The sequence below is a fragment of the Chinchilla lanigera genome, unplaced genomic scaffold, assembly GCF_000276665.1.
Source record: "Chinchilla lanigera isolate Chin_1 unplaced genomic scaffold, ChiLan1.0 scaffold00010, whole genome shotgun sequence".
Classification (NCBI taxonomy): Eukaryota; Metazoa; Chordata; class Mammalia; order Rodentia; family Chinchillidae; genus Chinchilla; species Chinchilla lanigera.
In genome coordinates, this window is record NW_004955411.1 from 4787753 (window position 1) to 4815606 (window position 27854).

The 27854-nt window shown below is 48.7% G+C and overlaps 1 protein-coding gene across 1 annotated transcript in view; it reads right to left on the bottom strand.

Annotated features, from left to right (window-relative positions):
• The window catches only part of Smoc2 (SPARC related modular calcium binding 2), a 92388-nt gene that overhangs the window by 58000 nt on the left and 6534 nt on the right, over positions 1–27854 (bottom strand). Inside the window, exons 4-8 of the mRNA XM_005377922.1 lie at positions 22863–22969; positions 21796–21895; positions 12091–12138; positions 8838–8888; positions 7153–7227 (exon numbers count right to left, since the gene is read on the bottom strand). Of these exons, the coding sequence (XP_005377979.1) occupies positions 7153–7227; positions 8838–8888; positions 12091–12138; positions 21796–21895; positions 22863–22969 (381 nt within the window). The remainder of the gene's footprint in view (positions 1–7152; positions 7228–8837; positions 8889–12090; positions 12139–21795; positions 21896–22862; positions 22970–27854) is intronic.

Below are 27854 nucleotides of genomic sequence, written 5' to 3' on the forward strand. Positions count from 1 at the left end.
GGTACAAATAATTATTTAATCCACTCCAATCATGGAGAATGAATCAAATTCTTTAGCAAATGCACTATTCTTTTTAAATTCCCAGTACATTTTGTCTATTGTATCTATACTAATGCCCCGCACCAGTTGGCACTTTACAAGAGCTGGTAGTAAAAAATGATTTATTTCATCCTATCTGAAGAGAAGATGGCCTTGGGAAAAGAAAACATTTTTGAGCTGGTGAAATTCTTAGTTATTGACCAAACATTAATTGTTCATCGTTCACAGTGAGGGAGAGAGTGGCTGTTTATAAGCACACACCTGTTTAGAGCAGACAACCTTAGCTGAACGCTCCTGCTACCCATGCGGGTCAGGTGGGAACTCTCATTTTAGCTTACCTGTGTGAGTCATTTTGATACAGACTCTCCTTGATTGGTGGGTCAAACTCTCACTTGGTCTGTAACATAACTGAGGGGAAGTCATAGACACAGAATCACAGTGAAATAGTACTAGGAAGTTCTACTCTTAAGTGCAAAAAGCAAAATGAGCCATCTCACTCAGTTTATGCTTTAAATCAAATGACTCCTTAGGACAGATGCACAAATTTTACCGCACTGGGTACATTTCCTCACAGTATGCTTTGTACAGCATTACTACTCCTATCATTACTAGTTCTCCAAAATCCAGTTACCTGGTATAATGAACACGCATGCAGGGAGGGTTCTCAATGTGTGGTGTCTTTGTGGGCTGCAGTCAGGCACTGATCATGGATGAGCACCACAGGAAGTCGATTCTGGTCCTACATCCGGACCGGCCATTGAGGAGTGGATGGGAGTGAGCTCTGGGGCTTTCCTCTGGAGTCAGCCCCAACCTTACTGTCTTAAAAACAGAGTGCTGAAGCCCAGAGGTCGTGCCTGGGTCAGGACCCCACAGTGAGAGAAAGCTCAGGCCACAGCCTCCTACCTTTCAAGCTCCCTGGGCCTCCAGGGGGCTTGAAGCGGCAGCAACCATAATTTCTACTCAGAGAAAGGCCCCGGCCAGCCTGACAGCCTGGAGGAGGAACACACGAACACCTTCGGTCTGCTCAGCCCCTGGACTCTCCTGTGCAGAAAGCACTCTGGGGAGTGAGAGCACCACACACCCTCAGGATGGTACGTGCCTGGCGCCCCCTGTCTCTCTGCTTGTGGTCAACAGGCCCTTCCCAAGTCAGCCAGCGAGGAGGACCGGATTTTGCCTCCCTCCTGATTCTCATGCCTGAGGTTTCGTCCCTAGATCCACAGGGCTTCTACCCAGTGCCCCTTGCCATAAGGCCAGCTCTGGACAGGTGACAGGTATGCTATTGGGAAAACACGAGTGCCCAGGGGATGAGCACCCATGACAGATGCATTCACAAGCTCTCTACCCCTTACCCCAGCCCTGGTCCCACATGATCAGGATTCTGACGGCTGAACTTGTCCATGAGATAAGCAGCTCCAAGTTCACAGAGCTGTTCCAACAATCAGACTATAACATACATCGAGTCCAGAGTAATTGCCTGGTGCAGAACAGGAACTATATATTTTTTATACTGTAGCTATGATTATACAAAGGAAACTTTTGCAGCAGATCTGACTAACTCAATAGTGAACTAAACTTCATTTGTATTCAGAGTGCGGTCAAGTCCCCTTCTTCACATGGCTATGTGCTAGTGTGTATTCCATCTCTCTCTCTGTGTATGTATTATATTACATGTAGAATTTGCTGGCTTTCATTACTATTTTTGTACATTCTGTATATGGATTATTTAACCATAGTTTGACTGAATATTGATCTGATAATGACATATTGCTAACACCTTTGTACACTTAGTAAGATTAAGCAGAATAATTAATGCTTTCAAATAATACATTTTTACAGTCTATACTTAAGAGGAGCTATTTGGTTGAATATGTTAATCTCTTCAAATGACCAAAACCATATCACTTCAGAATCTCACTGGTATGTTGATGTTTTTACAATGGTATATTTGAAAAACAGAATAAAAAGGGAATGCTTATGAAAGAAAATATATCTTGTATTATTTTTCCCCAGAGGATGCAATTTCGCATGATTTAAAGCAGAATTAAAAGATAATTATCTTTGGCACTAATTTTAATATGTGCAATAAAACAAAAATTATCAACCCTGGAGAAGGCAAAAGAATCTTTCCACTGAGGGGCTCTCTAAAGCTGCGGGGCACCCTGAACATCAAGGCTGTCTTCCTGGACATAAAGCAGAGCTGCATTTAATGGCTTAGGGAGGAAGGCAGCTTTCTGTTCCAAGAGGAGGAGGATTTCCACCGCTGACACAGTGCGGGTCTCTATATTTCCTCCGGTGCACGAGCAAACTCTAGAGAAACAGCAAATGGAAAGGCCAGAAAAGCCAGAGGTGGCCAGAGGGCAGGGAGGCCAGCCTGTGTCCACGAGGATTCCCAGAGGTCACAGAGGCAGAGTGTGGCCAGCTCTGCAGCAAAAGGGCAACGACAGGGCTCTCTCAGGAGGCCTGCAAACGCTCAACCCTCCCTCTGACTGCAAGGAAAGACAGAGCGTTTGGAAGAGACACTGAAGGAGAGAGAAAACAGACACCATCACCAACATCAGATGTCAAATAAACAATGCAACAAGACGCCTACTGCCCTAATCCGACTTTTTACTCCCTGCACTCACCCTTGCTGTGAGTCCAGGAGGAAGCGCCACGGCCCCATGAGGTGCCTGCTGACCAGGTGGGTCCAGGCAAGGGCCACTGCTCCCCCTCCTCAGCCGGGGAGACCTGGGCCCACATGCTACAATCTGAGCCTAAGGAAGTGCCCCACCCATGTTCCACTCAACTGCCTCTGACTTCTGATACGGGGCCCTAAGCAATAGGCAGCAGAGTTTATCCACTGCTCTGCACCCACACCAAGTCCCCAGAATGGCACGCTGGTCCCCCTGGCCCTGACTGGATGAGACCCACCCTTGTGTAGGACAAGCAGCTGGACTGGGAGACCATTAACCCAAGTGGTCAGCACAACCATAGCCCAGCTTCCCAAGACCCCTGGGTGGCATTTGTCCAGGTGACAGGCACCATGGCCAGCCACACAGGTCCTGGAAATGCACTCTGCTATCCTGAGATTTCTGGACTCTGGAGAGAGTAAATTCACCTGGTGGAGAGGGTGCCCAGGAATGAACTCCAGGGCCTCCACTTTCTTCTAGAAATGAGTGCTGGTCAAGTGTGTCTCTTTCAGAGTCCTGGGGGTCCTGAGAAGGCCACTCCCTCTCCTTCCCCCACCAGGCCTGGTCAAAGCATGAAGCCCCCAACCAGGAGCTGTCTTTGTGAGTCTAGATCAAGTCTGGCCTAGAGTTGAAAAATCCTCTCCTGAACGACAGATCGCAACCTGTCCAAACTCCTCAGGGGGCACAATGCTCACCCATTCCCATGACAGGAATGAGACCTCGTAGGACTGTGCATGGGCCAGTGCTGTCCTTAGAGCACCCTGGAGAGGAGATTGCTGGAGCAGATGACTCCACAGAGGGAGAGTGAGGCTGCTGTGCTAGGAACCTACATCCGGTTTGTAGGGCTGAAGGGCAGTCATCGCCAGCGAGCCGTGACCAGAGCAGGAGTCAGCCCCGGGGCTACAAAGCCGACACCTTCCCACACAGTGCTCACACTCGGGAGTCCCTGGACCAGGGTCCCTCAGAACTCTGACTTGGGAGAGCTGGACAGAGACCTGGTGAGTTCCTCTCATGCATTCCACTCTGCCACCTATGCATTCTCTCTCCCCCTTGGAGTAGCTGCCGAACACCCGAGCTATTGTCCTCACTGGATGGCAGGTATAGGCCCATCCCTTGCAGGCTGTAAAGAAGATGCATCACCACGGGGTCTGAGGAAAGAGTTGAAATAAGGGGGTGGCCTGGTGGTACTGAGCCAGGTGACAGTGATGCTCACCCCCCCGCTAGGTGCAGTCCTTTCTGTTATCAGCAGGTGCCGCTGCAACTTCCTCTTGATGTCCCTGCCCCAGAGACTCCCTTTCCCTTTGAGAACCCACCAGATTCCCACCAGAGGCAGAGCTGGGCGGGGTGGGAGGAAGCAAATGCTCTCACATGACAAAGCTCCATGTGGCCCAGGAGTAAAGAGAGCGGACTCCGGGGTCAGGGCTCGCCCTCAGCAGCCAGGAGCACTGAGCAAGGTTCTGGGGTGGGCAGTTTGCTCCGTCCTCGGTGAGGTATGGGCTGGTGGGTTCTGGAGTGGACTGTGTGCCTCCCTGATGCCCACTGTCCCTCCCTGCCCCCTTGGTCCAGGGGCGGACATCACAGCCTGGCAGGACACGGCCACTAGCCTGGTACCAAGCCATTTTCACACATGTGTCTTGGGGTCCCACACCTACTTACTGCTTCTTCTGCATCCCTCCGGTATAAACAGACCTGTGACAGGACCACCTCAAATGCCGATCAGTGGGTGAAAACTGAGACTCGTGTTTTGGCATGAATTTAAGAAAGTTACACACCAGGGCAGAGAACGTCTCCTATTCAGGATGGCTGTGAAACCCAGAGTATACTGGTGTCTGTGATTTGTGAATGATGTTCATTTGTGAAGTGAATAGATTGCCCAACCAGGAAAAAGTATTGTAGTTCCCTCTTTAATGTTCTAGATTGATTTTAAAGGAAATGAGGAAGAGATTTGGAAAATAGTTACTATGTCACAGTGAAGAGCACGGACTACATTTACATGTGCTTAATAAATAGAGATGTGAATAACTGTCTATAATTTAAAGAATCTTGTAAAACTCTATCTCCTATCTGATAGACTTCCGTATTCAGGTATTTTTTATGAATAAGATAAACCCAGTACAATGATTCAAGAGAGTAAAGAAGTTTAACACTCAAATTTAGAATGATTAGAAGCACTAAACAATACATTCTTAAGTAAGAAGGAGTTTCATGTTTTCTCATTTATTTAACATATATTAATTCACAGTGAAAGGAATGTTTTGCTTACAGAAAGAAAAGACTATGCCATGTATATTTCTATTTCTATTGAATTTCAATCATTATAAGCCCAGTGATCAAAATGCCGAAATAACTAATGACAATTAGTTATCTCCCTTTTTTAGTTATTTATCCATTTGATTATATTTCTCTTTATTTTGTTAAATTTGTTTGAGGAAAATAAGAACAGTACTATCAGAATGTGTGCCATAGAGCACATGATCTTAACACTCCTTATGAATGTAGTAAATGAACTTTATGGAGTAGCTGCCATGTACAAATTTTCATGCCGAGGAGGACTACATTTTCTTTTCTTTTGTATGAATGGGTTCTTCTGAAAAGCTGCTCCAAAGCACATCTGACCGCACCTCCTGGTGCATGCTCACTATGTGTTACGATGCACAGTGCCATAGTCTATGTATTTTCTAACAAAAGTAATATTTTAGTTCAAACTAATGTGGGAAAATATTACTTTTGGCTCATAAAAGAAGCATCAAAGGAAAATATGCAATGCATTCCTACTTTGGGGTTTTCTGAAGTACGTGACAGACTACTGACGAACCGGGTAATGATCTTAAAAATGTAGAATAATGGAATCCCAAACTGTTTTCTTAAATACATGTACCTATTTCTAACCAAAGATGATTATGAATAAAAGTATCTTTAAAAATAGAAATGAAATGCAAATAACATTCTTTTGGTGCTTGAAATGTCAATAATAACAGTGGCTGTGACATAAATCCTACTATCATTTCCTGTTTCACTGAGAAAAATGTAACCAATTATTTCATCCTTACCGTCCTGAAATTCCTACAAGGTCTGACTTTCTTCAGACCCTCATAACAAACCTGCAGCTGCACCGTGGTGCTTCACACAAACATAGTGGAAGAGTTTCATGCTCTGTACCCGTGAATCAGCCAATGTCATCTTTTTGTACCCTACTCACATAAGCAGAGTTAAGTCAGATTATAGCGCAGGATAACAGATGCAAACTGCAATCCCCTGAAATGTTATTTTCAGCCCCGCTACCTACTGAGAGCCAGTGCAAGTTTTATGGGTTAATTATAATCAGCCAGGCACTTAACAGCTTAGAAATCTGGCAACAGGGAGATGAAGCAAAAATGCACTCGTTCTCTGAGCTTCTGCGCAAAGAAAGCTGCAAAATCAGCAGCAGTTTTCAGATAACAATGCAGAATGCTGAGCACACACAGGCTTCCAGGGACTGGAAGGTTATGGCCACATTGGTCACAAATGGCCACATCGATTCCCACTGAGCTTTGAGCTGTGACCAGCAGCTCGAGACTGAAATCTGCGGCTTTTACTCTTTCCCTGATGCCGTCTTCTCTATGATACGGACGCAAATCAAATTACTGGGAGACATGGTAAAGCAACTGATCAAATTCCGTTTTGAAAGTTTATGAGACAAGCACACGGGTGAATCTTTATATACGATAAGGGGAATGCACTCTAAAAACCACTTGTAAGAAAAAATTAAAAATCTGTCAGTCTCTTTTGAATTCCCCGTCACGGGTAGAGGTGGCAGGTGGTGAAACCTTGTCCTGAGAGGGTGCGGGAAGGGTGGACAGGCGCAAGGGCTCAGGCTGGCAGTGCCAGGGGCGGGGGCAAAGCCCAGGGGACCTCGGCAGGCAGACTGCTCAGAAAAAGCCCTGGGCAGGCCATCCCTGCCACCGCCCCTGCAGCCCTACCTGCTGCCGGGGCTGCCCAGCTCCCTCCCTCGGCTGCCCAGAACCAGCGACCTGGAGGGCAGGACCGGATGGCACCTTCCAGGACCAGCAGTACTCAGAAAGAGGGTGCCCATGGCCAGAACGTGAACACGGCCATTTGTACAGTTAAAAGTCCTGTCAAACCCTGTTCCACAGCGAACACAGCCCACCCAGGTTGGACGGTTATAAACTAAGTCAGTCAGAGGTCAAAAACAAATTCTTATTTACAAGTATTTCCACTTTTATATCCAAAACTATAGTTTATTTGATATCTATACAGAAATCATTTGAAGAACTTAAGAAGTTTAATAAAACACCAACTTGTAAATAAACATTGGTGGTCAAGTTATGAGAATCACTTTCACCAGGCAGTACTGAAGGAAAAGGGGCCCTGTCCACTTAAGGCTCAGGAGGTAAAACCCCAGGGGCTAAACACTCCTTACAAAGCGATGTCAGACCCCACTTACCTGAATTTTTATTGGTCTTGTTCTGCCGACTCTTAACTTGCTCTGTCCAAAGGGTGGGATAGCGTGAGGCAATGTCTAGTGAATCAGGAAAAAAAGAACACAAAAGGTGCTCAGTTAAAAATTTCAGCAGACAGTCGACAAACCCCCCAAATCAACTGAACAAATAAATGTATGCTGTAACTTTCTAAAGAAACAATTAAAATGATTGTACACATAGGAGACAAAGGGAAATAATAGTATATCACTTAAAATATTTTAACATATTTTTCTTCTTCCAAAGTAAAAGTTGTTTGACTCTGGAAAGTTCCCCTTTAAAAGAACTGGGTTTTAGAAAACAGTCCACAGTACAATAACATATCCTGTGGGGTAAAGGCGGTTGGTTTTTCACATAACATGCAAGCTTTCACTCAGTGCAAAGGTTCAACACAAAGTGTGAAATCTAAAATTTAATTTTTGTACAGTTTTTCAGAAATGTACCATTTTAGTGATACTGTTTATCAAATAAAATAGAATATACATGGTGTGATCACCACTCTGTCCCACAAATGCAGACTCTGAAGGGGCCTGGGTTTGAACCTTTGTCTGTCACTGCCATCTAGGTGACCTTCCCCAACACCTCTGTGTCCCACCCTGGGGATGGATTTTGAGCAGAGTGCACGTGACATCATGCTCAGGGCCACGTGGGCTTAGCTCTGATTGTCATTATTTGCAGAGTGACATACATCTACATTCTAACTTTTGATCCACTTATACTGTGCAATCCCATATACTTTTTCATCAAACCCTGATCCTATTTGACCCAAGAATTTGACTGACATCTAAGATAATTTATTAAACATAAAAATAGGAAAGCTATCCTTATCATGACTATGTATAAAAATGTGAAATGTGCACAGGGAAACGGTATGGGGTATTGTACCTTCTTGAAGTATTTTATATTATCCATATTATAAAATTGCAATCCACAGGGTTCTATTACAAATAAATATCTTAACAGTCTGCTACAGGAAAACACATGGCAACACTTAAAATCATCAGGAAAAATAGAGTAACCCTCATGGGGGATAGAAATGGCCAGATCCCGTCCATCTGTAGCCTTTTTGTTATCATCTGTACTTAAGATACATAGTGAAATGACTTTTGAAGTCAGGCAAATTAACATAGCCAACATCTCACTAAAGCTATGCTAGTGTGTGTGTGTGTGTGTGTGTGTGTGTGTGTGTGTGGTGAAAGTTGACTCTATTAAGAAATGTTGAGCACACAATATATAGTTTGAGGGGGCACCCGGAATCAAACTCAGGACCAGGCAGGTAGGTGCCGCGCCCCTAAGTTAAGTCCCCAGCCCCTTCACAATATACGGTTTTTAACTACACTCCGCAGGCTGCACACTGGGTCTCTCATGAATGCCTAAGTGCATTTTGGAATCACTGATCACCTCTCCCTATTTCCCCTGCACATCCCTGGTAATCACACCTTTCTATTATCTTTCTGAGCATTCCAATTTAGTTTAGTTTTTTCCTAGATGCTACATGTAAGTGAGATCATGTGGCTCTCGCTTGGTGTGCCTGGCTTATCACAGCCTGTTCTGAGTGGTATCCCGGCCATGGTGACTGGATTCCATCTCCCAGCTCCCGGACCCCTCCCTTCCCCTGCCTCCCCAAGCGCCCTGTCATCCCTGGGCTCACCTTCTTCATCTCCCTGAGGCTGAGTCTCCAGCGCCGGGGCCACGGCATCATCTGAATTCAGAACGGAAAAGATTTGCAAGGAGACTACAATTAGGAGAGTAAGCTAAGTAAGTGTGCATACAGGACGAGTGCAGGACCCACACAGCCCCATGCCCGACCCCACAACAACCCCCGCATGCAGACCACGCACTGAGGCAGGACTGGCCCCGAACACGAGTGGACACACTGGTGGGCTGTGGCTTTAAAATGCTGCTCAAGGATAGACACAGGCACCCACGTAGGACATGGGGTGTGGGTACAAACTGCTGGGCCCGAGGCCAGGCGGTAGGACAGGTGAGAAAGAAATGGCCAGACGTGAGTGCAGAGCCTCATTCTGGGAGGGAAGTTCCGGGTCAGCAAAGTCATGCACTCAGGTCACTAGGTACATAGGAGAGAGATCGGCAGGGGTCTGGGTGGCAGCTGAAGCCAGTCCTCATGTGCCTGTTTTCCTAAGCGGAAAGGCAGCACCAGGGGGTCGGGCACTGGACAACAGCGTCTGCACACTCGGCCTTCCCTCACTGCTGTGGCAGACGCATGATACATGGAGAGGGCACCCTACATGGATAATGTGCCCGCAAGGCTGAGGTGCGGGGAGCCAAGGAGGACGCATTTCAGATGGGCCAGCCTCATATAATTAACTGAAGACCACGCTTTGGGTCCCCTGCCCAAGTGCAGGGTTGAGAGCCCCACACCGGCCAGAGGGCAGTGGAGAGCAGTGCTTTCTAGGGGCCCGTCCTCTGCAATCAACCCTGCAGGGGCAGCGCGGACAAGGAGCCAGGGTTCCCGGAGCGCCCTCTGCAGTCTCACCCTGGCTGCTCACAAGGTTCTGCTGCACAAGGACTTCCCCATCAAAGTGCCAGACCCGGCCAGCTCCGGGGAGCACCTAGCTACCTGTGCCTCAGCCCCCTTCCCAAGCCAAAGAGTAAGCATGAAGCTTCTCATAAGGCTTATTGGGAGAAAAGGCAAAGATAATTTTCACAAAAATCTTCAACTGAACAATGTCTGGGGGATATTTGCTGTCCAAATAATGACAAAATTGTAACATCACTTATTTGAAATATCCGGGTCTAATACTGATGATGACAATGAACTGGGACCATTTTGCTATTAAGTATGCTGTCATCTAAGAAAAATAAGTGAAAAGAGGAATGTGTGTAAAACACATTTAAGGCATTAAACGTTTTAAAAGACACACTTCACTGACATACGTAAGTCTTTTGGGAGGGCAAGTCAAGCACGCCGTTGCTGGTATGCAGTTTGCTGAGGTTGACATAGGTCACCACCCTCGGCCCTCCAACTCTCCCCAGTTATGGGTCTCTGTCCTCTGAAAATTTCCAGGCTAGGCAGGTGTGCCAGCCTGGCTCGGGGAGAAGCCTTTCCCAAGCTTGGGCCCCCACTCCATTCTGCCAGCATCCTCCTCGGGCCTGCTCCTCACTCTCACCCGTGAGACAGTGCGCCCGACACAGGCCCAAGCCCTTGGTAGCTACTGACTGGACCCTACAGAAGCCGAACAAAAACTCAGAGAGCCGAGCACTCTCATTTTCCTGCCGTTGGAATTTCTCACGAGCTTCCTTTTTTATCTGTAGGCCAATGTTTTTGCTGAATTTTGGGTACCCCTTCTCTAAGAAATACTTCTGCAGATCAAAGCTTTAAATTTATTTTCTGGTCCACACCCTAGGGGTTCCCCCATGTGCCTCTGCATGAACAGGATGAGGAACCCGCTACCCGTGTGATCGTCTTTCTGTCTCTCCTCCTTCTCAGCACTGGGCTCAGTCTTCTAATGGGGAACGTTACCGCTTCCTTTTCCCTAAAATTATAATGTCTTCCCAATTATCTCCTCAATTCAAATTCAAACAGCTTGATCTGGTATTCCAGGCAGCTTTCCCTCCTTCCTTCCCAGAGCCACTGTCCCAGTCATTGTCATCATTTAGCTGGACTGTGAACTGCTGTTCTGCGTCAGGGGCTGCCCCTGCTCTCCATTACACCTGCCCCTACCTCCCACACACCCTTGTTAGCGTGAAGTCTGTCCTCTTCCAGGAAAGCACTGCTCCCCTAAGTCCTCGTGTGCTGCCCTTCTGCCTCTTCACACCTGACCCAGTCATGTTTCTTATCAGTGCATAGATCTCTCACAGATGGTCTCCAGGGGCAGTGCCCGCCAGCATCCCAATGTAATCAAGAAAGGGCAGAATAAAACTCAATGAATTTGTTTTCACATCACTGCTCCTTGCTACTGGCTCATTATACTATAACCACATTAGGAAAAATAAAACACCTAAGGTATTGGCACTAAAGCCTAATTTCCTGTCATCAGGAAGAAAACATCTGACTTTCAAGATTGGTGTCAGATGAAAGAGGAAGTGTGTCCTTGGGAAAGCCAGTGACAGCAGAGGAGAGGGCAGGCAGAAAGGACAGGGGCCAACCTGGTAGCCACCATGAACACATCATCACCCAGAAAAGGTGAGCCCAGATGGCCCAGTGATTCCCAAGGGAAAGTGGCTGCCTGTCGGGCCCCACAGGAGGGACTGCTGCAGAGGGAGCAAATGCCCCTTCTTCCAGCAGTACATCCTTGAGGTCCTCCATGACTGTTCTGGTTGACAGTCCTAGGTAGAGCCTCCACCCTGTCCCCAGGCAACATCCAGACTCTCCCAAGTAACCCCTAGAGTAGACCTTGATATGCCTGTAGAGAACCCTGATACTCCTACAGTAGATTCTGACACACCTTTGTTCTCTGGCACACCTAAGTGGTCCCTGACAAAGAGTGGACCCCGATATACCTGCAGAGATCCCTGGTGCACCTAGAGTGGTCCCTGGTGCATCTACTGTGGCCTCTGACACACCTGCAGTGGGCCCTGACACACCTATGTGGCTCCTCATCCACCCAGTCACCCTGACAAGTTCACAGTAACACACTTACATAGTCTCTGATACACAGAGGCTCATGACACACCCACAGTGCACCCGATACAAGGCAAACTGAGAAAGCTCTCAGGGGAACCCTTGGTTTTCTAGTAGGGTGTGTGCTCAGTACTTCCCAGCTAACTTAGAACAGTAAGGGCTGGATATTTTGTTGTTGAATGTAAAAAGAATTAACATCAAGAACGGGCATTCGTTACTGTCACTACTATATGACTAAATTTCAATTTGAAAATTTATGTAAGACATTAAAGTGGCTTATATATTATATCATCATGAAATTTCATTTTAAGATAGTTACCTGTTTTTCCTGTGCCTTCCCTTTGGGGTAACTTTTCATTTATGGAACCTAAAAAAAGAAAATAAGGAGTGAAATTATTTTTGACTCCCAAAGGATTATCAGTGATGAAGCTGGGCAATAGTTTTATTCCACTGTGGTTAACCCACGGTGCCTGTCCCTTTCTAGTTAAATTATGCAAGATTTCCAATACCCGGAGGTGACCTTGACCCGCAGTGACAGGCCCTGGACTGGGAACCCAGAGGTCAGTTCCTATTTCTAGTGCTAAGCACTTGGGCATATAAAACCTACTAGCCTAGCATGGGACAGCTGGAGAACATCAAAAGGACACCTTAAATGCACCCTCATATTGGGGAGCTGAGGCAAAGGAGGGATAGTTTAAAATAACGAAAGTTATAAAACTACAGATCTTTTAAAACTCTAGTTTCAATGATTCTGAGCAATAGAGAAGAAAATTGAAGAAGTCTATTTTTGTAGAACACAAGATGTTTTCTAGCTACTTATGACCAAGTGATTTGGGAGGAAAGTTATGCACATGCTACTGCAGATATGAGGTGTGGCTCCTTCTGTCCCAGTGGATGAACACTGCGTTGGGCACCTTCACTCGTCATTATTATACCTATTCAGGGTGACAAAAGGAAGTGAGAGCTAACACTCCTCAGCCGAAACATCTTAGACCTTGAAATGCATCATTTGTTCTTCTCAGTTCTGAGTGGGACCCTGAAATGCAGACCACTGTTCCTTAAAGATGTTTGCTTTAGAATATTTTTGAGAATGTTTATGTGTCTTGGTGACATAACAATGACGCACTGGGGAATGCACGGGCTACTCAGGGTGTTCAAGGACCCGGGCAGTGGGGTCCACGGAAGAAAAAATGCAGCTGGTGGAGTGCAGACACTGCTCAGTGCATACTGATCACCAAGAGGACTTCCAGGAAGCTTACTGGAGCCTTAGGCGGAAACGCCTCTCCCGTCACCCAGCGGGGCAATGTGGAAATCAGAGCTGCTGGGAAGACCAGCGAGTGGCGGGGCTGTCCTGCTCATCCTCTCCTGGACCATTTCTACGCTCCCCAAAGCTGCTGGCTCCATGTTCCCCAGCTGCTCCTGCTGCCAGTCCATGACACTGCCCTGCTCCAGGCCCGGCACAGGGTGTCCCTGCAGTGAGCCCCAGAGCCAGCCGCCGGCGACTGCTCTGCAGCCTCAGAACCCCTCTGTTCTCGTTTCTTCCCCATGTTCTATCTCTGCAAATCCAGATTTTGCAGAGAGCTTGAGTTTCTTACTCTTCGGTTTATTTTCAACATGTGTGGCTGCAATAGGTCAAAAAGTATTTCTTCTCTAGACTGGAAATGACTTTTCAGTACTTTAGTAATATTTCTGCACATTAGTATGTGGGTTTCAGTTTGTAAGGAAAATATAAATATGCTAAATCATAATTAGACTACCCACGCCCATGAAAGAGCTGCTCAGCTGCACTGATACATTTTTGTGATCTAAGAACACAGCAGTATAAACTGCAAACTCAAAATCTGATTAGAGACTGAGGTCAGAATGCAACACTTAACAGTCTCTGCTTTGCCCCAAGCCACTTCTCTCTGAGCCAGAGTCAACACTGGCTTGCTCATCAGTCCATGAATTCAATCAACATTTATGTAAGTGAATTTATATAAAAATAATTCCATCGTTTCTTCATCTGCAAGAAAGAAGTTTACAACAGAACCTTCATTACAGACCCCGCGGTCCAAATATTGCCCCATGGGGACTTCGGAGAAGGTCTTTCCTTGATCTTCCACCTGCCTGGGGACAAAATGGCCCCTCGGCCTACAGCCTTCCTGCCCCATACAGGCCTCAGGGACTGAGAAGTCACTAACATCACCCTCCACTCCACCTTAAAGCGCATGGATCTAAGCAGCATGGATCCAGAACCAAGCCAATGGCTTTTATTCCTCCATGGCATTTTCCTAGAGAGACGGATTTGCGTTGAACTCTGGGGTTTGTAAGAGGACTGGTCTAGGGCCTAGGCCAGGGATGGCAAACCTATGATACAAATGCTGCCGCCAGCTGTTTGCTATCATTGAAAACCCTAAAAAGTTCGCCACTGATGCCGTAGGCCATAGCTACAAAAAGGTCCTCAGAGCAGGAGTGACACGCAAGACGTGTGCAAGACAGTGACAGCTCCGGGCCGGAGGCCGGCTGGAGGGCTGCTCATAGCGGGGAAGACTGAGACTGGAAGCTATCTGATGCCATGTCCTCCTGCCAGCGACGAAGGCCACAGAGCTCTCATCCCACTTCACTGCCACGAAAGAGGCGGCTTTTAGCGGTGAGGGTATGCACTTCCGTGCTGGTTCAGGGACCGGCTCGGTTCACCGTGAGACAAGTGTGTGTGGAAGGAAGAACAAGGGCTGGATACCTGAAGTGTCCATGCTTGGTTCAAATCCAGCTACTGCAGGGGGCCCCAGGAGAGGGGTGGTGCTCTGCGGGAAGCCGCGTGCTCCGGTGGCGTCCCCTTCAAAAGTACTACATGTGCTTTGGAACAGCAAGAGGAGCAGATGTGCGGTGTGGATGCCAAAGAACAGGGTGAGTCTAACGGGCCAACCCATTGCAGGGGCGCCCGTCTAGGGAAGAAGGGGCCTCCAGGGCACAGCGGCACTCAGCACGCTCTACTGGGAAAACCCAGGTCCCTGTGGTGACACCCACGTGTGAGCTCTTTCTTGGCTCATCCCCCCAGGCTGCAAGCAGCCTCCTGCTGCTTTGCTAGGAGGGCGGGAGGCTGCAGAGGGCTGCACCCCATGTGCAGGAGCACCCTGCTTGCTGCTGGCACTTCTCTGTAGTGAGGGTGCCCTTGCAGAGTGCAGTCATCCTCAAGGTGTGTCAGCATGGGAGCACACGGCTGGTGACACGGCAGAAAGACCAGCGCGCAGTGCCGAAGCCTCCCCTAAAGTATGCCGTCCATCCGTATGGCCTCCCCCTGTCTGTGCCTTTCCTATGTCCAGGAGAAAGAGGCCATGTGGGCCCAGGGCAGCTAACCAGCAGGGTGCTGCGGGAGGGCAAGGAGTGTCCCCTTTGCCTCTGCCACTGCCTCTCCTCCACTGATTCCTCCACTGATTTCCTCTACCCACTCAGCACATACCCATCCCGTGTGGTGGGATGAGCAGCCGAGGGAAACGGTCTTGGAGAATCCAGTCCAGTCCAGTCTAGTCCAGTCCAGTCTAGGGAGACAGCACTGCACACACAGCTCTCTGTGACGCCCAGTGCGAGGACACCCTTGAGCCACCTTGCCACGCTGAGCAAGAGCCACTCGCTGCCCCAGCCCGTCTTGTGCATTCACCATTTTAAAGCTGATAGCAGCCCACAGTGTGCGCGCCGCTGTTCCACGGAGGAAGACATCGAGGCCGACCAGGGTAACTGGCTGGTGAGTAGTGGGGCAGCCCTCTCCTGTGTCTCTAGCCCAGGAGCTACCTCGATCTGAGGAGGAAAGAGGAGGAGGGGCTCCATCCAGGGAAGCAGAGGAGAGCAGACAGCAGAGGGCCAGGACAGGGCTGTCCGGGGACACCAAGGATGTGGCCCTCTCCTCAGCCCCAGGAGCTTCCTCTGCAAGCCCTGCTCTGTCTGCCAAGGACCGTTTGCTATAGGAGGCTCTCTGCTCAGCAGGACTTCCTGATCCCGGCCTGGAGCAGAGGCCCAATGGGAGGACCAAGGAGAAGACTGGCCACTGGCCTACACACCAGAGCTCGGTCAGCGACCCAGTCTCCAGATGGGCAGCTGACTCCAGACCCCTGTGCCCACTCCCAGGTGCAAGCCCCTGGGGGCAGGGAGATGGTTGTGCTTGAGTGCACAGGGGGACAGTGCTGCCGCGCACGGGCACGCGGTGGATCCAGGCATGCCCCCTGCATGCGCCGTGTTCTGTCAGAGGACTGGCTGAAAAGATGCCAGAGGCTCTGCAGGTCGGACAGCCAGCAAGTGCAGGGCAAGCCATCTGACTTCTGAATTCCTGGGAGAAGAAACTCAAAGCTGCGGCCCAAAGCAGTTTATCCATGGCTCATTGCACAGCCCCAGGACTGTGGCCACCACGCCCTCCCAGGCTGGGGAACCTTCACCTGCGCACCCCAAGACCAGCCCTGTGTGGGCACAGTCTGCAGGGTCTTCAGGGAGGATGAGCAGGAGGGCGCATTTTGTACTTTTTATTGGTTGGTTCATTTGTGAAGTTGGTTTTACATTTCCTTATCAATATGTATTGAAATATTTTATTTTAATAACTGTTATTTTTCAGTAAGAGAACTATTAGACATCAAGAAAAGTTCATCTTGAGGGGACAATATTTTAAAAGAAAGTTTCTTCTTATCCTTCCCAATCAGAGCGAAGCAATTTCAAATTTGCAAGTTAGTAATCTTTGTAATCAATACTTCAGAGGAATCAGAGACCGACCCCCGCTGCCGTGTGGACTTCACTGTTCGGAAATTTAATTGTCTAGAATGCTGGATATTTCTTTTCAAGTTCCCCAGCTATGTGAGATCCTTAGCTTAGTGCAGGAGCCATTCATTAGCAGAGAATGAAAAATCCAGGCGGCTTCTCTTTATGAAGTGAAATTTTTCAGAAAACATTTAAAATTCTCTGAAAATATAGTTTCATCATGTCAGCTAGGAACCAACACTTCAGCCATTGCAGGGGAACACAAGAATCATAGCTACATTAAAGTCAATAATGGACCGAAAGATTATTCAGTCTAATCCAGGGTTCTCGATCATCCGTGTTTGTTACCGGGCTTCCCCTCCCAGGAGCCACAACCCTGGGGTGAGCAGACACCGGCAGAATCAGACAGGAAGAGAGGCAGTGCGAGGAGGGACCACTCACCAGCTCAGCCCTGTGGGAGTACGCTCTGCATCCTTCCGTCATGAAAGGCAAAGTACAAATTCTGACGCTGTGAAACTTAGTAGGAATAGAGCTGGGCGGACGATGACCTGCTGTCCTCAGCTGTGAGGGGGACCCGTCCCATTCACTGCGGCTAGGCTGCAGCACACAAGAGCCGCAGCCCTTCGCTGACCCCACAGTGCTGGTGCTGTCCTCTGTTGATAAGACAGGGCTGGGTGGGCGCTCATGATGGCCCCATCGTGCTGTGTCTATTTTCCTGTAACTCAAAATCTGTAACCTGCTTCAAAGACACCACTTACAGCAGGCTCCATGGGGAGACTCTTTGGATACTGTAATATTAGAAGGTTTTGCATGGAGGTTCTGTTTACAACACCTAAACCAATTTATACTGGAACCAGGAAAACGTTTCTGGCCTCTGCACAGTTAGAGCAGAGAGATAAGATTAAAGACCTGAAGTTGACTCCGGATTATAGACTAGTCTGGCTATAAAAATCTTCCCTTGGAAACAAGTCCTTTTGTTAAGCTCAGTTCCTGCCTCCAGCTGCGTTAGTCTTTAAATCTGTGACAGAGGAGAGGAGGGGAAGGAAGGAGCAAAAGAAAGAAGGAAGGAAAGAAGGAAGGAAGGAAGGAAGGAGGGAGGGAGGGAAGGAAAGAAGGAAGAAAGGAAAGAAAGAAGAAAAAAGGAAGGAAGGAAAGAGGGAGGGAAGGAGGGAAGGAAGAAAAGAAGGAAGGAAGGAAGGAAATGGAGGGAGGGCAGGAAAAAAGGACGGAAGGAAGGAAGGAAATGAGGGAGGGAGGGAGGAAGGAGGGAAGGAGAGAGGGAAAGAAGGAAGGAAGGGAGGGAGGAAGAAAGAAAGGAAGGAAGGAGGGAGGGAGAAAGAAATTCCTATACAATAAATAGAAGACACTGTGAGCAGAAACATCTGGGCCCCATCCCCTCCCAGCATAAAAGACAAGGAGAAAATGTTAATGGACTTCCAGACATTTTCCCTGAATATTTCTGGTGCCAAGGGAAAACCTCTGAGCATAAAGCCAACAGGTCTAAGTTGCCAGAAGTCTGGGAACACATAAATCTCAAGCTATAAGCAAGAAACACCTGCTTTGGGAGGTGTGAGCCATGAAATGCAGTTGGATGGAGCTCAAAGAGTATTTTTGGGTCCTAAACAGAGGGACACAATATTATTTGCCATCTGCCGCGAAGAATACTCTCAAAAGCCACTTTCATCCTCGCCACCTTGTCTATGCCGGATGTAAGAAGAGAGGCGAGAGTCAGGGTCAGCACCTCTTAGGAGTGAATGGTGTGAGAGGCTGCACTACCCTCCCTGTGCCTACCTATGCCTGGCTCTTAATGCCACACTGGATGTTCCTGGCCCGAGGGCACGGCTCCCTGTATGTGTGTCTGGGACACCTGTCTACCCTAGTCTAGCTGCCCAGGATGGACATGTGTCCACTGAGTAGCTCACTAGCCCGTGCAGGTCCCTGCCTGGTCCCTGCTGGCCAGCACTTCACAAATAAACCAGTGACTTCACATAGGCAATGCTTAGCTTCCTCAGGGAGGACATCAACGTGTGGATGTTCTGTATGAGCCCTAGAAGAAAAGGGTGTTCACACTGTTGCCCGATAAAGCAGTGGCTGTGGTCTCGGAATCCCCCTCTCACTGTTAAATAAAGCAAAATCACGATAGCACGGGGCTCAGAAAGCGATGCAGAGCTTGAGTTGCACATCCCCAGGCTTTCTCTGCCTCATACACCTCGGGGTCTCCCGTGAGGGTCCTGCACAGCCACGCTGCAGAAGACTGTGTGAGTCCCACTCCCTGGTTCCTGGAGAGTGCAAGGGCATCTGTCCAGGGCTCCTTTCTGGAATGCAGAGCTGAGTCCTGAGCTCCCCACACATGGCGTAGCAGGTGAGGGCTGGCAGGTGCCAGTTAATGTTTAGAAAATGCTACCTGTCCAAGAGTCTTGACTCTTTTTCTGCTACATTGTCTCATTTTTGTTATTGGTTTATAGAAATTTAGGTACTTTGTATTAATGCCTTGCAATTCATAATTGTGAAATGAAGAACTCTATTCCCTTTTAAGCGTCTTCTTGGGGAAACTGAGAAGTTGGAAGGATTTGAGAGCAAGGACCTCCTCTGTCCCCAGAGCCCCGCCAGTAAGTGGGGCCTGCCCCTACCCTATCTGGCCCACCTCAAAATGTGTGTACTTGTGTGTTTCTAACACACACACACACACACACACACACACACACAGAGTTGCTATCTAGTGTTCATTTATAACCTAATTTTTTAACCTAAGTTTCACATTTCTGACTTTCACATTTTGTGGTTTATTTACATGATAAGGTCAGTGTGACTTTGAGGGCAAAAGATATTTACTGAGTACTGAAGTTTACCCAATTTGCACACTTTCCTGCCAGCTTGAACCACCAGTGTTACATGCATGACTGTCCCCTCTGGCGGCCTGTACCACTGGATGGGACTGGCCCTGCCCCACAAGGGGACATTCACACAAGTACCACTGGTGGTTCAAAGCTGTCCAGCAGAAAGACATAGGAACTACAGCCCCACTGTAAATGTGTTAATGAGCTTCACGATGATGACTTCCATTTTTCTGGATGGCAGATAATCCACATTAGCCCTGCTGTGTAACATCTGACTGCTCGAGGAAGGGATGAGGGTGTGTCCGAGGGTGTCCCTGGTGTTTTACAGATAAAACATGGGCCACTGTGACCCCATTATTGATCATAATCTCGTGCAAATTGACATCCTGCAATTGCTTTTCTGCAATATCTCAGAAGGCAAGATCAACATGTGGGAAGAGGTTGATTCCCAAATGCAGAAATGCATTAGTAACCCTTGATGAGCAAGGGCGAAGGAAGGCAGGCAGACTCAGCCTCCTTATGATCTCCCTTGGATTGCAAACTCCTCTCAGCATCCCCACGGCTGTATAGTTTCCAGAAGGGTTAGTGTCACCCTTACTTGCCCGCAGGCTCACAGAGTGCAGGCATGGAACACAGCGGGGATTAAAGAACTCTCCAGTAGCTCTGTGGACGTCCTGGAGCATGTTAGAGGTGCGGACCAGAGCTAGGTATGGAAAGGCACCAGCCACGTGTGTGAGAACTAGCGCCGGTCTCAGGCACACACAGCCTGCATGAGAACCTGCCCGGTCTACGCTGCCTTTTAACCTGAGCCGCTGTGCATTTCCGACACTGAATGCCAAACAAAAACACAGTGCTTTCTCTTCTCTAATCCAGGTCTTGGACAAAAACAATCAATGTGGACAGTGCAAATGGGGCATTTCTAAGCAGTCAGATGTTACTGACACCAGGGAAGAAAAAGAATGTGAGTGAATGGTCCAGTGATTTGATTCCAGGAACAGCACTCTTTGGCTGTCGTACAAAATTCAAGTTTGCGATGGTTTTCGAAGAAAGGCCTTTCATGCACTGCTTGCTTCTTCAGAGAGTATCACTGAGTCATAGGAGTGGGTCTTCCTGCTGTTCTCCCCTTTGTGATGTCACAAGCCTTCCCATAATCCCCCACTCAGACATGGCCACATACGTGAAGGAAAGAGCCCCTGCAAAGGTCTTTCCAGGAAGGGACTCACCCAGGGGATGCAGCCAGTAGCACTAACTCTTCTCTTTCTTTCATATCTTCCATGACTTCAGAAAAGGAACCATTAAATCTAAATGTTAGCTGACTGAACATATTTTTTCAGCACTTTTAAAAAGAATTTGCATGGCAAAAGAGTTTTGAAAAAAATTGATACATTTTAATTCCACAGAATGTACACCACATGTCTTTTAAGTGACAACCAGTGGCTTCAAAGTCGGGGTTTGTGTTTCTGCTAATTGTGGGTGTCACCCTGCTCTGGAGGCCCCCGGCAGTCATGAGTTCTCACCCGGGGCCTGGCTCCCTGGCTCCCTGGCTGCCTTGCAGGTGTCCAAGGAAGGAACTGAATTGCCCATCAGAGGAGGCCCACGCCCTAAACAGTCTACTACGGGCGAACTGCAAATGCACCTTTCAATCCTTCATGTGAATAATTAGGGACAATGTTTTGTACTTTACTTTGGCATGTAATGATTTATCTTGCCAATTTTCATGTGTATAATGTAGGAATTTTGGTAACTAGATCATGACATTTCTTCCCAGGTCTACAGCCTGGACTGCAGAGATGGCAGACCATTTTCAAATAAAAAGGATCAGAATCATTTACAGCCTTCTTGGTAGAATATTAATGGAAAAAGACCGTTTTATAGATTATTATCCTGCCAGTTTTATTATTTTCAGTACATCACACCCTGTTATGAGTAATAAAATAACATAAATAAACTCTCTGGAAACTGACCTGTGAAGAATAATCCACTTTCTCCTTGAAAAAATATATATACAAAACCAGAAAATTTCGCTTTCTTTGGCCAAAGAAAACACTGGGTCATTTCCACTGGTAACTACAGTCTTAGTGATTATTTTAAAAAATTAGAGATTCCTGAATCACCATAATCTTCCAGGATTCAAACTGGAGTGTCCTCCTTTAGTGACTTCTCTGCCCTATGCATGCGTATGTACACATATGTGTGTACATATGTATGTATGTATGTATATTTAGTTTTGCTTTGGTGAGTTCTCCTCTGTTTTATGCATGCGTCTATAATACATGCACACCTCACTTTTCTCCCTTAGAAATGGCTCTTAATACCTTAGGCTTTGTCTACTGACCTGTCTCATCCCCACAATTACTCAGTTTCATTCACTCTGAATTCCTGTTTGAATTACGAGCAAACAGAGGTGAGATGACAGCCAGAAACGACAAACTAGTCTCCACAGGGCCGAGCCAGACCCCACCTACCCGGGCAGCGGGGCGTCTTGTGGGCCACAGCAGTGCCGCTCACCGGCCTTCCGTTGGGCGTGACGCACCAGCAGTACCCCGTGTAGCTGTGACACTGCACCTGCCGAGAGAGGACACGGGTGAGCTCGCCCGACACAGGGTCTCCACGAGGCCACCTGCCCGTGTGGCATCACTTCCCAGGAGCCCTGGACTCTGGTGCCTCTCTGGGGCCGGGGGTACTTGAGGGAGCCGGTGTTGCCTTTCATCAGGACACTGAGGAGAAGCAGGGACAACCTGTGCGGTCAGAGCCTGGCTGACCGCCACTGCCCAGACAAAGCCCCAGCCCTTGTCTCACCCACCAGGAGCCTGAGACCTGTGGGGGCCAGCAGACTCACACGATGCTGCCCCGGCAGAGTCCAGGAGAGGAGAAGCCTCTAGAGGCCAGCGGGGTCTTTCCATGTACCCTCGGGGGCTCCCCTGTGATCTCTTGGCTCTCTCCCAAGACAACCACAGTAGAGGGGCTGCCCCTCAGCTCCCCGTCACTCCTCCTTCCCATCCTCATCGGTCCAAGGCCAAGTGAGTCTAGCAAGACTGAGGCCCACACTGTCACTGACCTGCTGACGGTCGTTCCACCCAAACCACGCCAACGCTGCATGCTCAGGGTGACCCCGGAGGAACAACAGCACTGCCGCTCCCCGACAGGGACTTGGGTTTTCTCCAGCACTGCCTGTGACTAACAACTTGACCACAGGCACAGCGCAGCCTGGTTTGGCCAGCGTCCAGCCCTGATCCACATGGGCTGGGATAAACCGGGGCTCACGCTACACTGATGCTATGGCTCTTGGCACAAGCTCCCCACAATGGAAATTAAACCAAAATTAAATTCTCAGCATCAATCCCGTTGGCATAGTCTGGTGAGCCTACTAAGCCCGCTGCCTTGCGCAAGTTCACAGACATCTCTGCCACCTTCAGCATGGTGGTGCCCATGTACACATCTGCTTCACGGGACCTCGCTTCTGCACTACCAGCCAATTTCTCCCAGGGCAGCCCACCTCCCCTGGATTCACGGTACAGGGTCCCACAGTCACCTGGCTATAGGTCCCATCCTCGTTGCACTCCGGGATGAACACCTGCTGCAGCTCCTTCCGAGCCTGCTCCTGGGTGTACTTCCTCTCGGCGACACACCTGGACACATCTGCAGGGAGGACAGGGCAGAAGGTTATGCAGTGAGGGTCATGGAGGAGGAGCTTCCAGGTTGGCAGGGGCTCCTCAGCAGAGCTGGCACGTCCTGCCCCATGTGGAGGCAGAAGAGCAGTGGCGCCCCAGCCAGGAGTGAGAGGGAGAAGGACTCTCAGAGAAGCTTTCCGGGGTGTCTGTGGGAAGCAAGTGGGGAGGAGGGCCACCGCCACAGGATGCCCGCCGACACCCAGGGCTGTGCCCAGACACAACAGGCCAGGTCCGGGGACAGAAGTAAACTTAGACCACGCAGAACTGACTGGGAAAGGGGTGCAGGGACGCCTCTCGGGGTGGGGGCCTCTCACCCCCAATCACCGTCTCGGAGCCAAGATAACCTTGGAGTGGAAACCACACCTCTTCTCTGTTTTGTATCTTAGTTTGCTCAGGATCCTCAAGTCTATGTGAAGCTCATGTTTCTTCCAACTTCACTTGCAAAACCTGATGATCAAGTAGATGGAAGAGGCTGCTACCCTTAGCAAGACTCCCACTCTACCCCAAATGGCCATGTACCCAGGTTAAATCACTGCATCACAGTGATGCACTTCATTTTGCAGAGCAGGGTGCTGTCACCCTACACTGGAAATCAGGAGAGTCAGTGATGCCAAGAGCGAAGCTGCCTCCTTTCTGTGCGATCAGAACTGGACTCAGGCCACATCCAACATCTGAGAGTCATAGGTACGTAGCTCACTGACCCAGCAAGGGTGCGGAGTGGGGCAGGGGGTGTGATGTGGCTCAGTGCTGAGCTCTCTGCTGTCAGGAAGATCTGCTCCCTGCTCTTTAGCTCCTGCTGGAGGAGCATGGTGCAACACAGCTCCTCTGAATTATAGAACTTGACAGGAGCAGCTGTCCCGATGTTCTTTGTGCTTCCCAGTCCAGGTAACAAGCGTCCACGTCTCTGAGAGACACCTCTCCACATGCCCCCTGTGCCCCTCTTCAGATGGCAGCACCTCGCTGCCTGGCTGGTGAGGAGGAAATGCCTTCCTGGGCCCAGCTAGGCTCAGCAGCTTGGCCTTACTCCTGCCATTGGCCGGGAGAGCCCTAGCTTCATCCAGATCCAGCCCAGGCTCTGATCACACCAGGGTCACCAGCTTCTATGTAGCTCAGGCCTTGCTTCCATCCCGACTTGGGCGGGCAGCCAGTACTCAGCAGCACTTGGTGGTTTTGATGCAGTCTGTGTTCACTTAGAAGTCACTGCTGTGCTGAGCTCACCTCGTTTTTTTAGACCAATCTGTGGTTTGACTGTCTAAAAGGAAAAGTGATCTGACTTGCAGCTTGCAAGGTCTCCACCCGGGGAGAGACAGAGCCATAAATTATTCCTCACATTTGAACTATCACAGAACATGCCAAAGGAGCATAAATTTTCCAAACAACTTGTGGGCTCCGTTCCTGGCTCAAGACTTCTTTTAAAGACTTCACATTTGCCACTGGTTAGGACGTTCTCAAACCTGCAGCTCATGTGTTCAACAGGATATTAAATTCCAAGTTCACGTCCAGTATATTGCTGACTAGTCATAGGAGAAGCAGAAGCGGGAGCACAAAATTACAGGGTCTGTGGAAGTCATCTCCGAAACAAGCCTGTCGTACTGTCCGCGAAACCCAGGTTAGCTCAGGCCACCTATGTGTTGTTTCTTATTGCAGATATTTAGTGTTAAATCAGGCACAAGGGCCTCACTGCTAACAAGTCTGGGCAAGAGCCGTCAGATGAGAGAGCTGAGAAGCACCAAACAGGATGAATCCACACTCGCAACCCTCAACAGCTCTCCTGGGCTCCTAATGCCACGTTAAATAATTAGGTGCGTAATACACGCACACCTTAGACTAAAGGGATCCAAGTGATGCACACAACCTCAACATTACTTTTGTAAACCTTCTAGTTTTTCAATCACGTTTCAAAGAACAGAATAGAAATGTCCAGCATTCCCTTCTTGAGTACTTATAGGTGATACATTCATAGTGTTACATTTCTATTTTTTGTGCTCATTGTATTAAATTAAAAATTAAGCAGGTCCCCTGTGTTCAGGACCTTTTGGAGATTTTGCTCTGGTCACTTTCTTCCTCATCGCTGGCTCTAAAATCCTCAAAACATAAACAGAATAATGTTGACTGTGGTAGAAGTACAAATAACATAAAAGCTGTCGTTTCAACCATTTCGGAGTGTGCCGCTCAGGGGTTAGTGCACGCTCAGCAGTGTGCCGTCACACTGGCGCCATCACATCCCTGTCTTCTGAAGGACATCCCCTCACTCTGAAAGGAAGCCTGTTTTCCAGAAGGTCCACCCCCTACTGTCCCCAACTCCATAGAAGCATGTAATGGCCTTTTTGTCTGGCTTCCTTCAAACCAGAGAATTCTCAGAGCTGGTCTGATCCATCCCTTTGTTCTGGAGACAAGAGGCAGGTATAGACAATTCACCTCAGAGAGGCTGCCATCACACCATGGCTCTGAGTCCTCAAGCCGAAGTGGACGAAGATCCCAGAAACCAATGCTTTTTGTGAGAACAATGACCCTGAGGCCAGGTGAACGCTACTTCTGTCCCCTAGGGTTTGCCTGGGGAAGGAGCTAAGGTCTGTGACGATAACAGTCCTTTCACTCCCATTGTGGTGACAGGTGCCTGAGACTGGTGACTTAGGCATTCTGCCTGTGGACCTTCCTACACCAAGAGGTCGCTCACCCACAGAGCCTGCCCAGGGCTCTGTGGTGATGTCAGTATACTGAGGGGCCATGCACAGCAGAGGACAATGACTAGGACAGGAAGCATTCTGTATCTGAACCTACACTGATGGGTCCAATGCAGAGCTCTCCAGATCAGGAATGTCCAAGGAAGTTGCTTTTGCTATGACTTTTGTTTCCAGAAATTTGAAAATAGTTCCAAGGTCTCCTGGCATGTAACATTTTTTTCTGGCTCTTTTAGTCAATGCCAGAGGTTTTGTTAAAAAGAAAGACAAGCCCACTGTTCTCAGATCAAAAGAAAAATTATTAATGTGTTTGCTGAGCTCAGAAAACACAAACTCCACAAATTTCTATGAAAATATGAGAAAAATCCATCAGTTTAAACCACTGCAATTCTCCTCAAGGTCAATGGTTAGATCATAACATGAAATGCATGAAACATTTTAATCCCATTTAATTAAATGTGGACTAAAATATTTTAATTGTTGTTTCCAAACCAGTACATCCAAAAGACACAGGCCCACAGAACTGTCACCCACCAAATATGTGGAAATGCCCTCAAAATACCAAAGTCAGCAGCAGCGGCCCCTCTGCCAAGGGAGCACTACAGCAGGCTGGCCAACTTCAGCACCAGGAAGAGGTGGAGAAAGAGCAAGTAGTACTTGTGTCGCTTGAGGGAGGAGGAGGACACTTAATTGCTGCCTCTCCGAACTGCAAGGAGGCACATTCCTACCTGGGTCATCTGTATAATCTGTGCTGGTTATGCTCTTAGAGGACGGAGGGTCATCTTAGCACAATTCTCCCTGCCAGGCAAGCCAGGCACCTGGGTCTCATCCACAAGTCAGTGTCACCCCCATTCCCATTCTGCACCATGGTGGATGGTGGGCAGTAAATGCTGGGCTCCAGAGATCCAGCTGGAAACATTTGACAGTGTACACAGTCCGTGGAAAGGAGCTCACCCCAAAATAAGACCCTCCTCCCAGTGTGAACCAGAACCCAGGCCAAGGAGACCCCAGCACAGGCCAGGAGCCCTTTCCAGGGCAGCCCAGCACAGGAAAGGCTGACTCACGACAGATGAGGGCTGAAACAGAACATCTCAAAGCCAGCTGTGCACCCCAAATCTAGAGCTCCAGAGGCATGTGATGCCCAGCTGTGCCCAGAATGCAAAGCTGGTCTAACGCGTTGTCTGTAGATCAGGTTGGCCCTGCTGCCCTGGGTTAAATGCAACTATGACTCTGCTGGTGTCTCTGCTTGTTCTTATAATGTTTCAGATTTAAGCTAAACCTACTTTGGGGAGTACATCTCATGTTTACCTAAATCTGCCCTATCTCATCTTGGGGATCACAAGCTTATGGTACATCCACAGTGGAGTGAATACAATTCCAGCCAAGGGAATTTTCCAGAGAAACTAGGTTAGATGCAAATGCAAGTAAAGTCACAAGACACCACCCCGAAGGACAAGAGCGTTTAATTCAAATTTACCCTCACCCTCAAAATGGAATCCAACTTTAACCTTGCTGTGACCAGGCAGAGACATGAAGTCCAAGCGCAGGGATGGGGGAACCACCTCCAAAGTGGACAGAAGAGGCCAGCATGAGACTTTCCCCCCAGAGCCGACAGGCCGCTGGGTTTTCTCAGATGATCCCTGCACTCCCATTCTCAAAGTCGAAGGCACCGCTTGCCTTCTTCCTACAGCTTCTGACAGCTGCTGTTTCTCAGAAAGTGGAAACAGATTGCAGCAGCTCGCAGCCCAGCCTCCGCCTGGGCCACCTTCTCTCCCAGCCCCGCCCACTGTTCCTTGCAGGACTGTCAGATGGGGTTCCACCTGGGATCTTCGTGATCTTGGCACACAGGAGGATCACACCTTCATGTGAGGAGGTTTTACAAAGTTCTACACACACTCACTGTCCACCTACCATCCTCTCCTAAACCCTCCAGCATGGAACAGTCTTCCTGGGACCCTTCAGAGGGCCCATTACCTGTGCTACCCTCAGGTCTTGGCCATCCTGTAGCTTTTAAATGTTGTGTGCCCCGGGGCTGGGGATTTAGCTCAGCGGCAAAAGCGCCTGCCTGGCAAGCGCAAGGTCGTGAGTTCGGTTCCCAGTACCGGAGAAAACCCAAAAAAAAAAAAAAAAAAAAAAAAAATGTTGTGTGCCCCAAAAGACTCTGACTTTGAA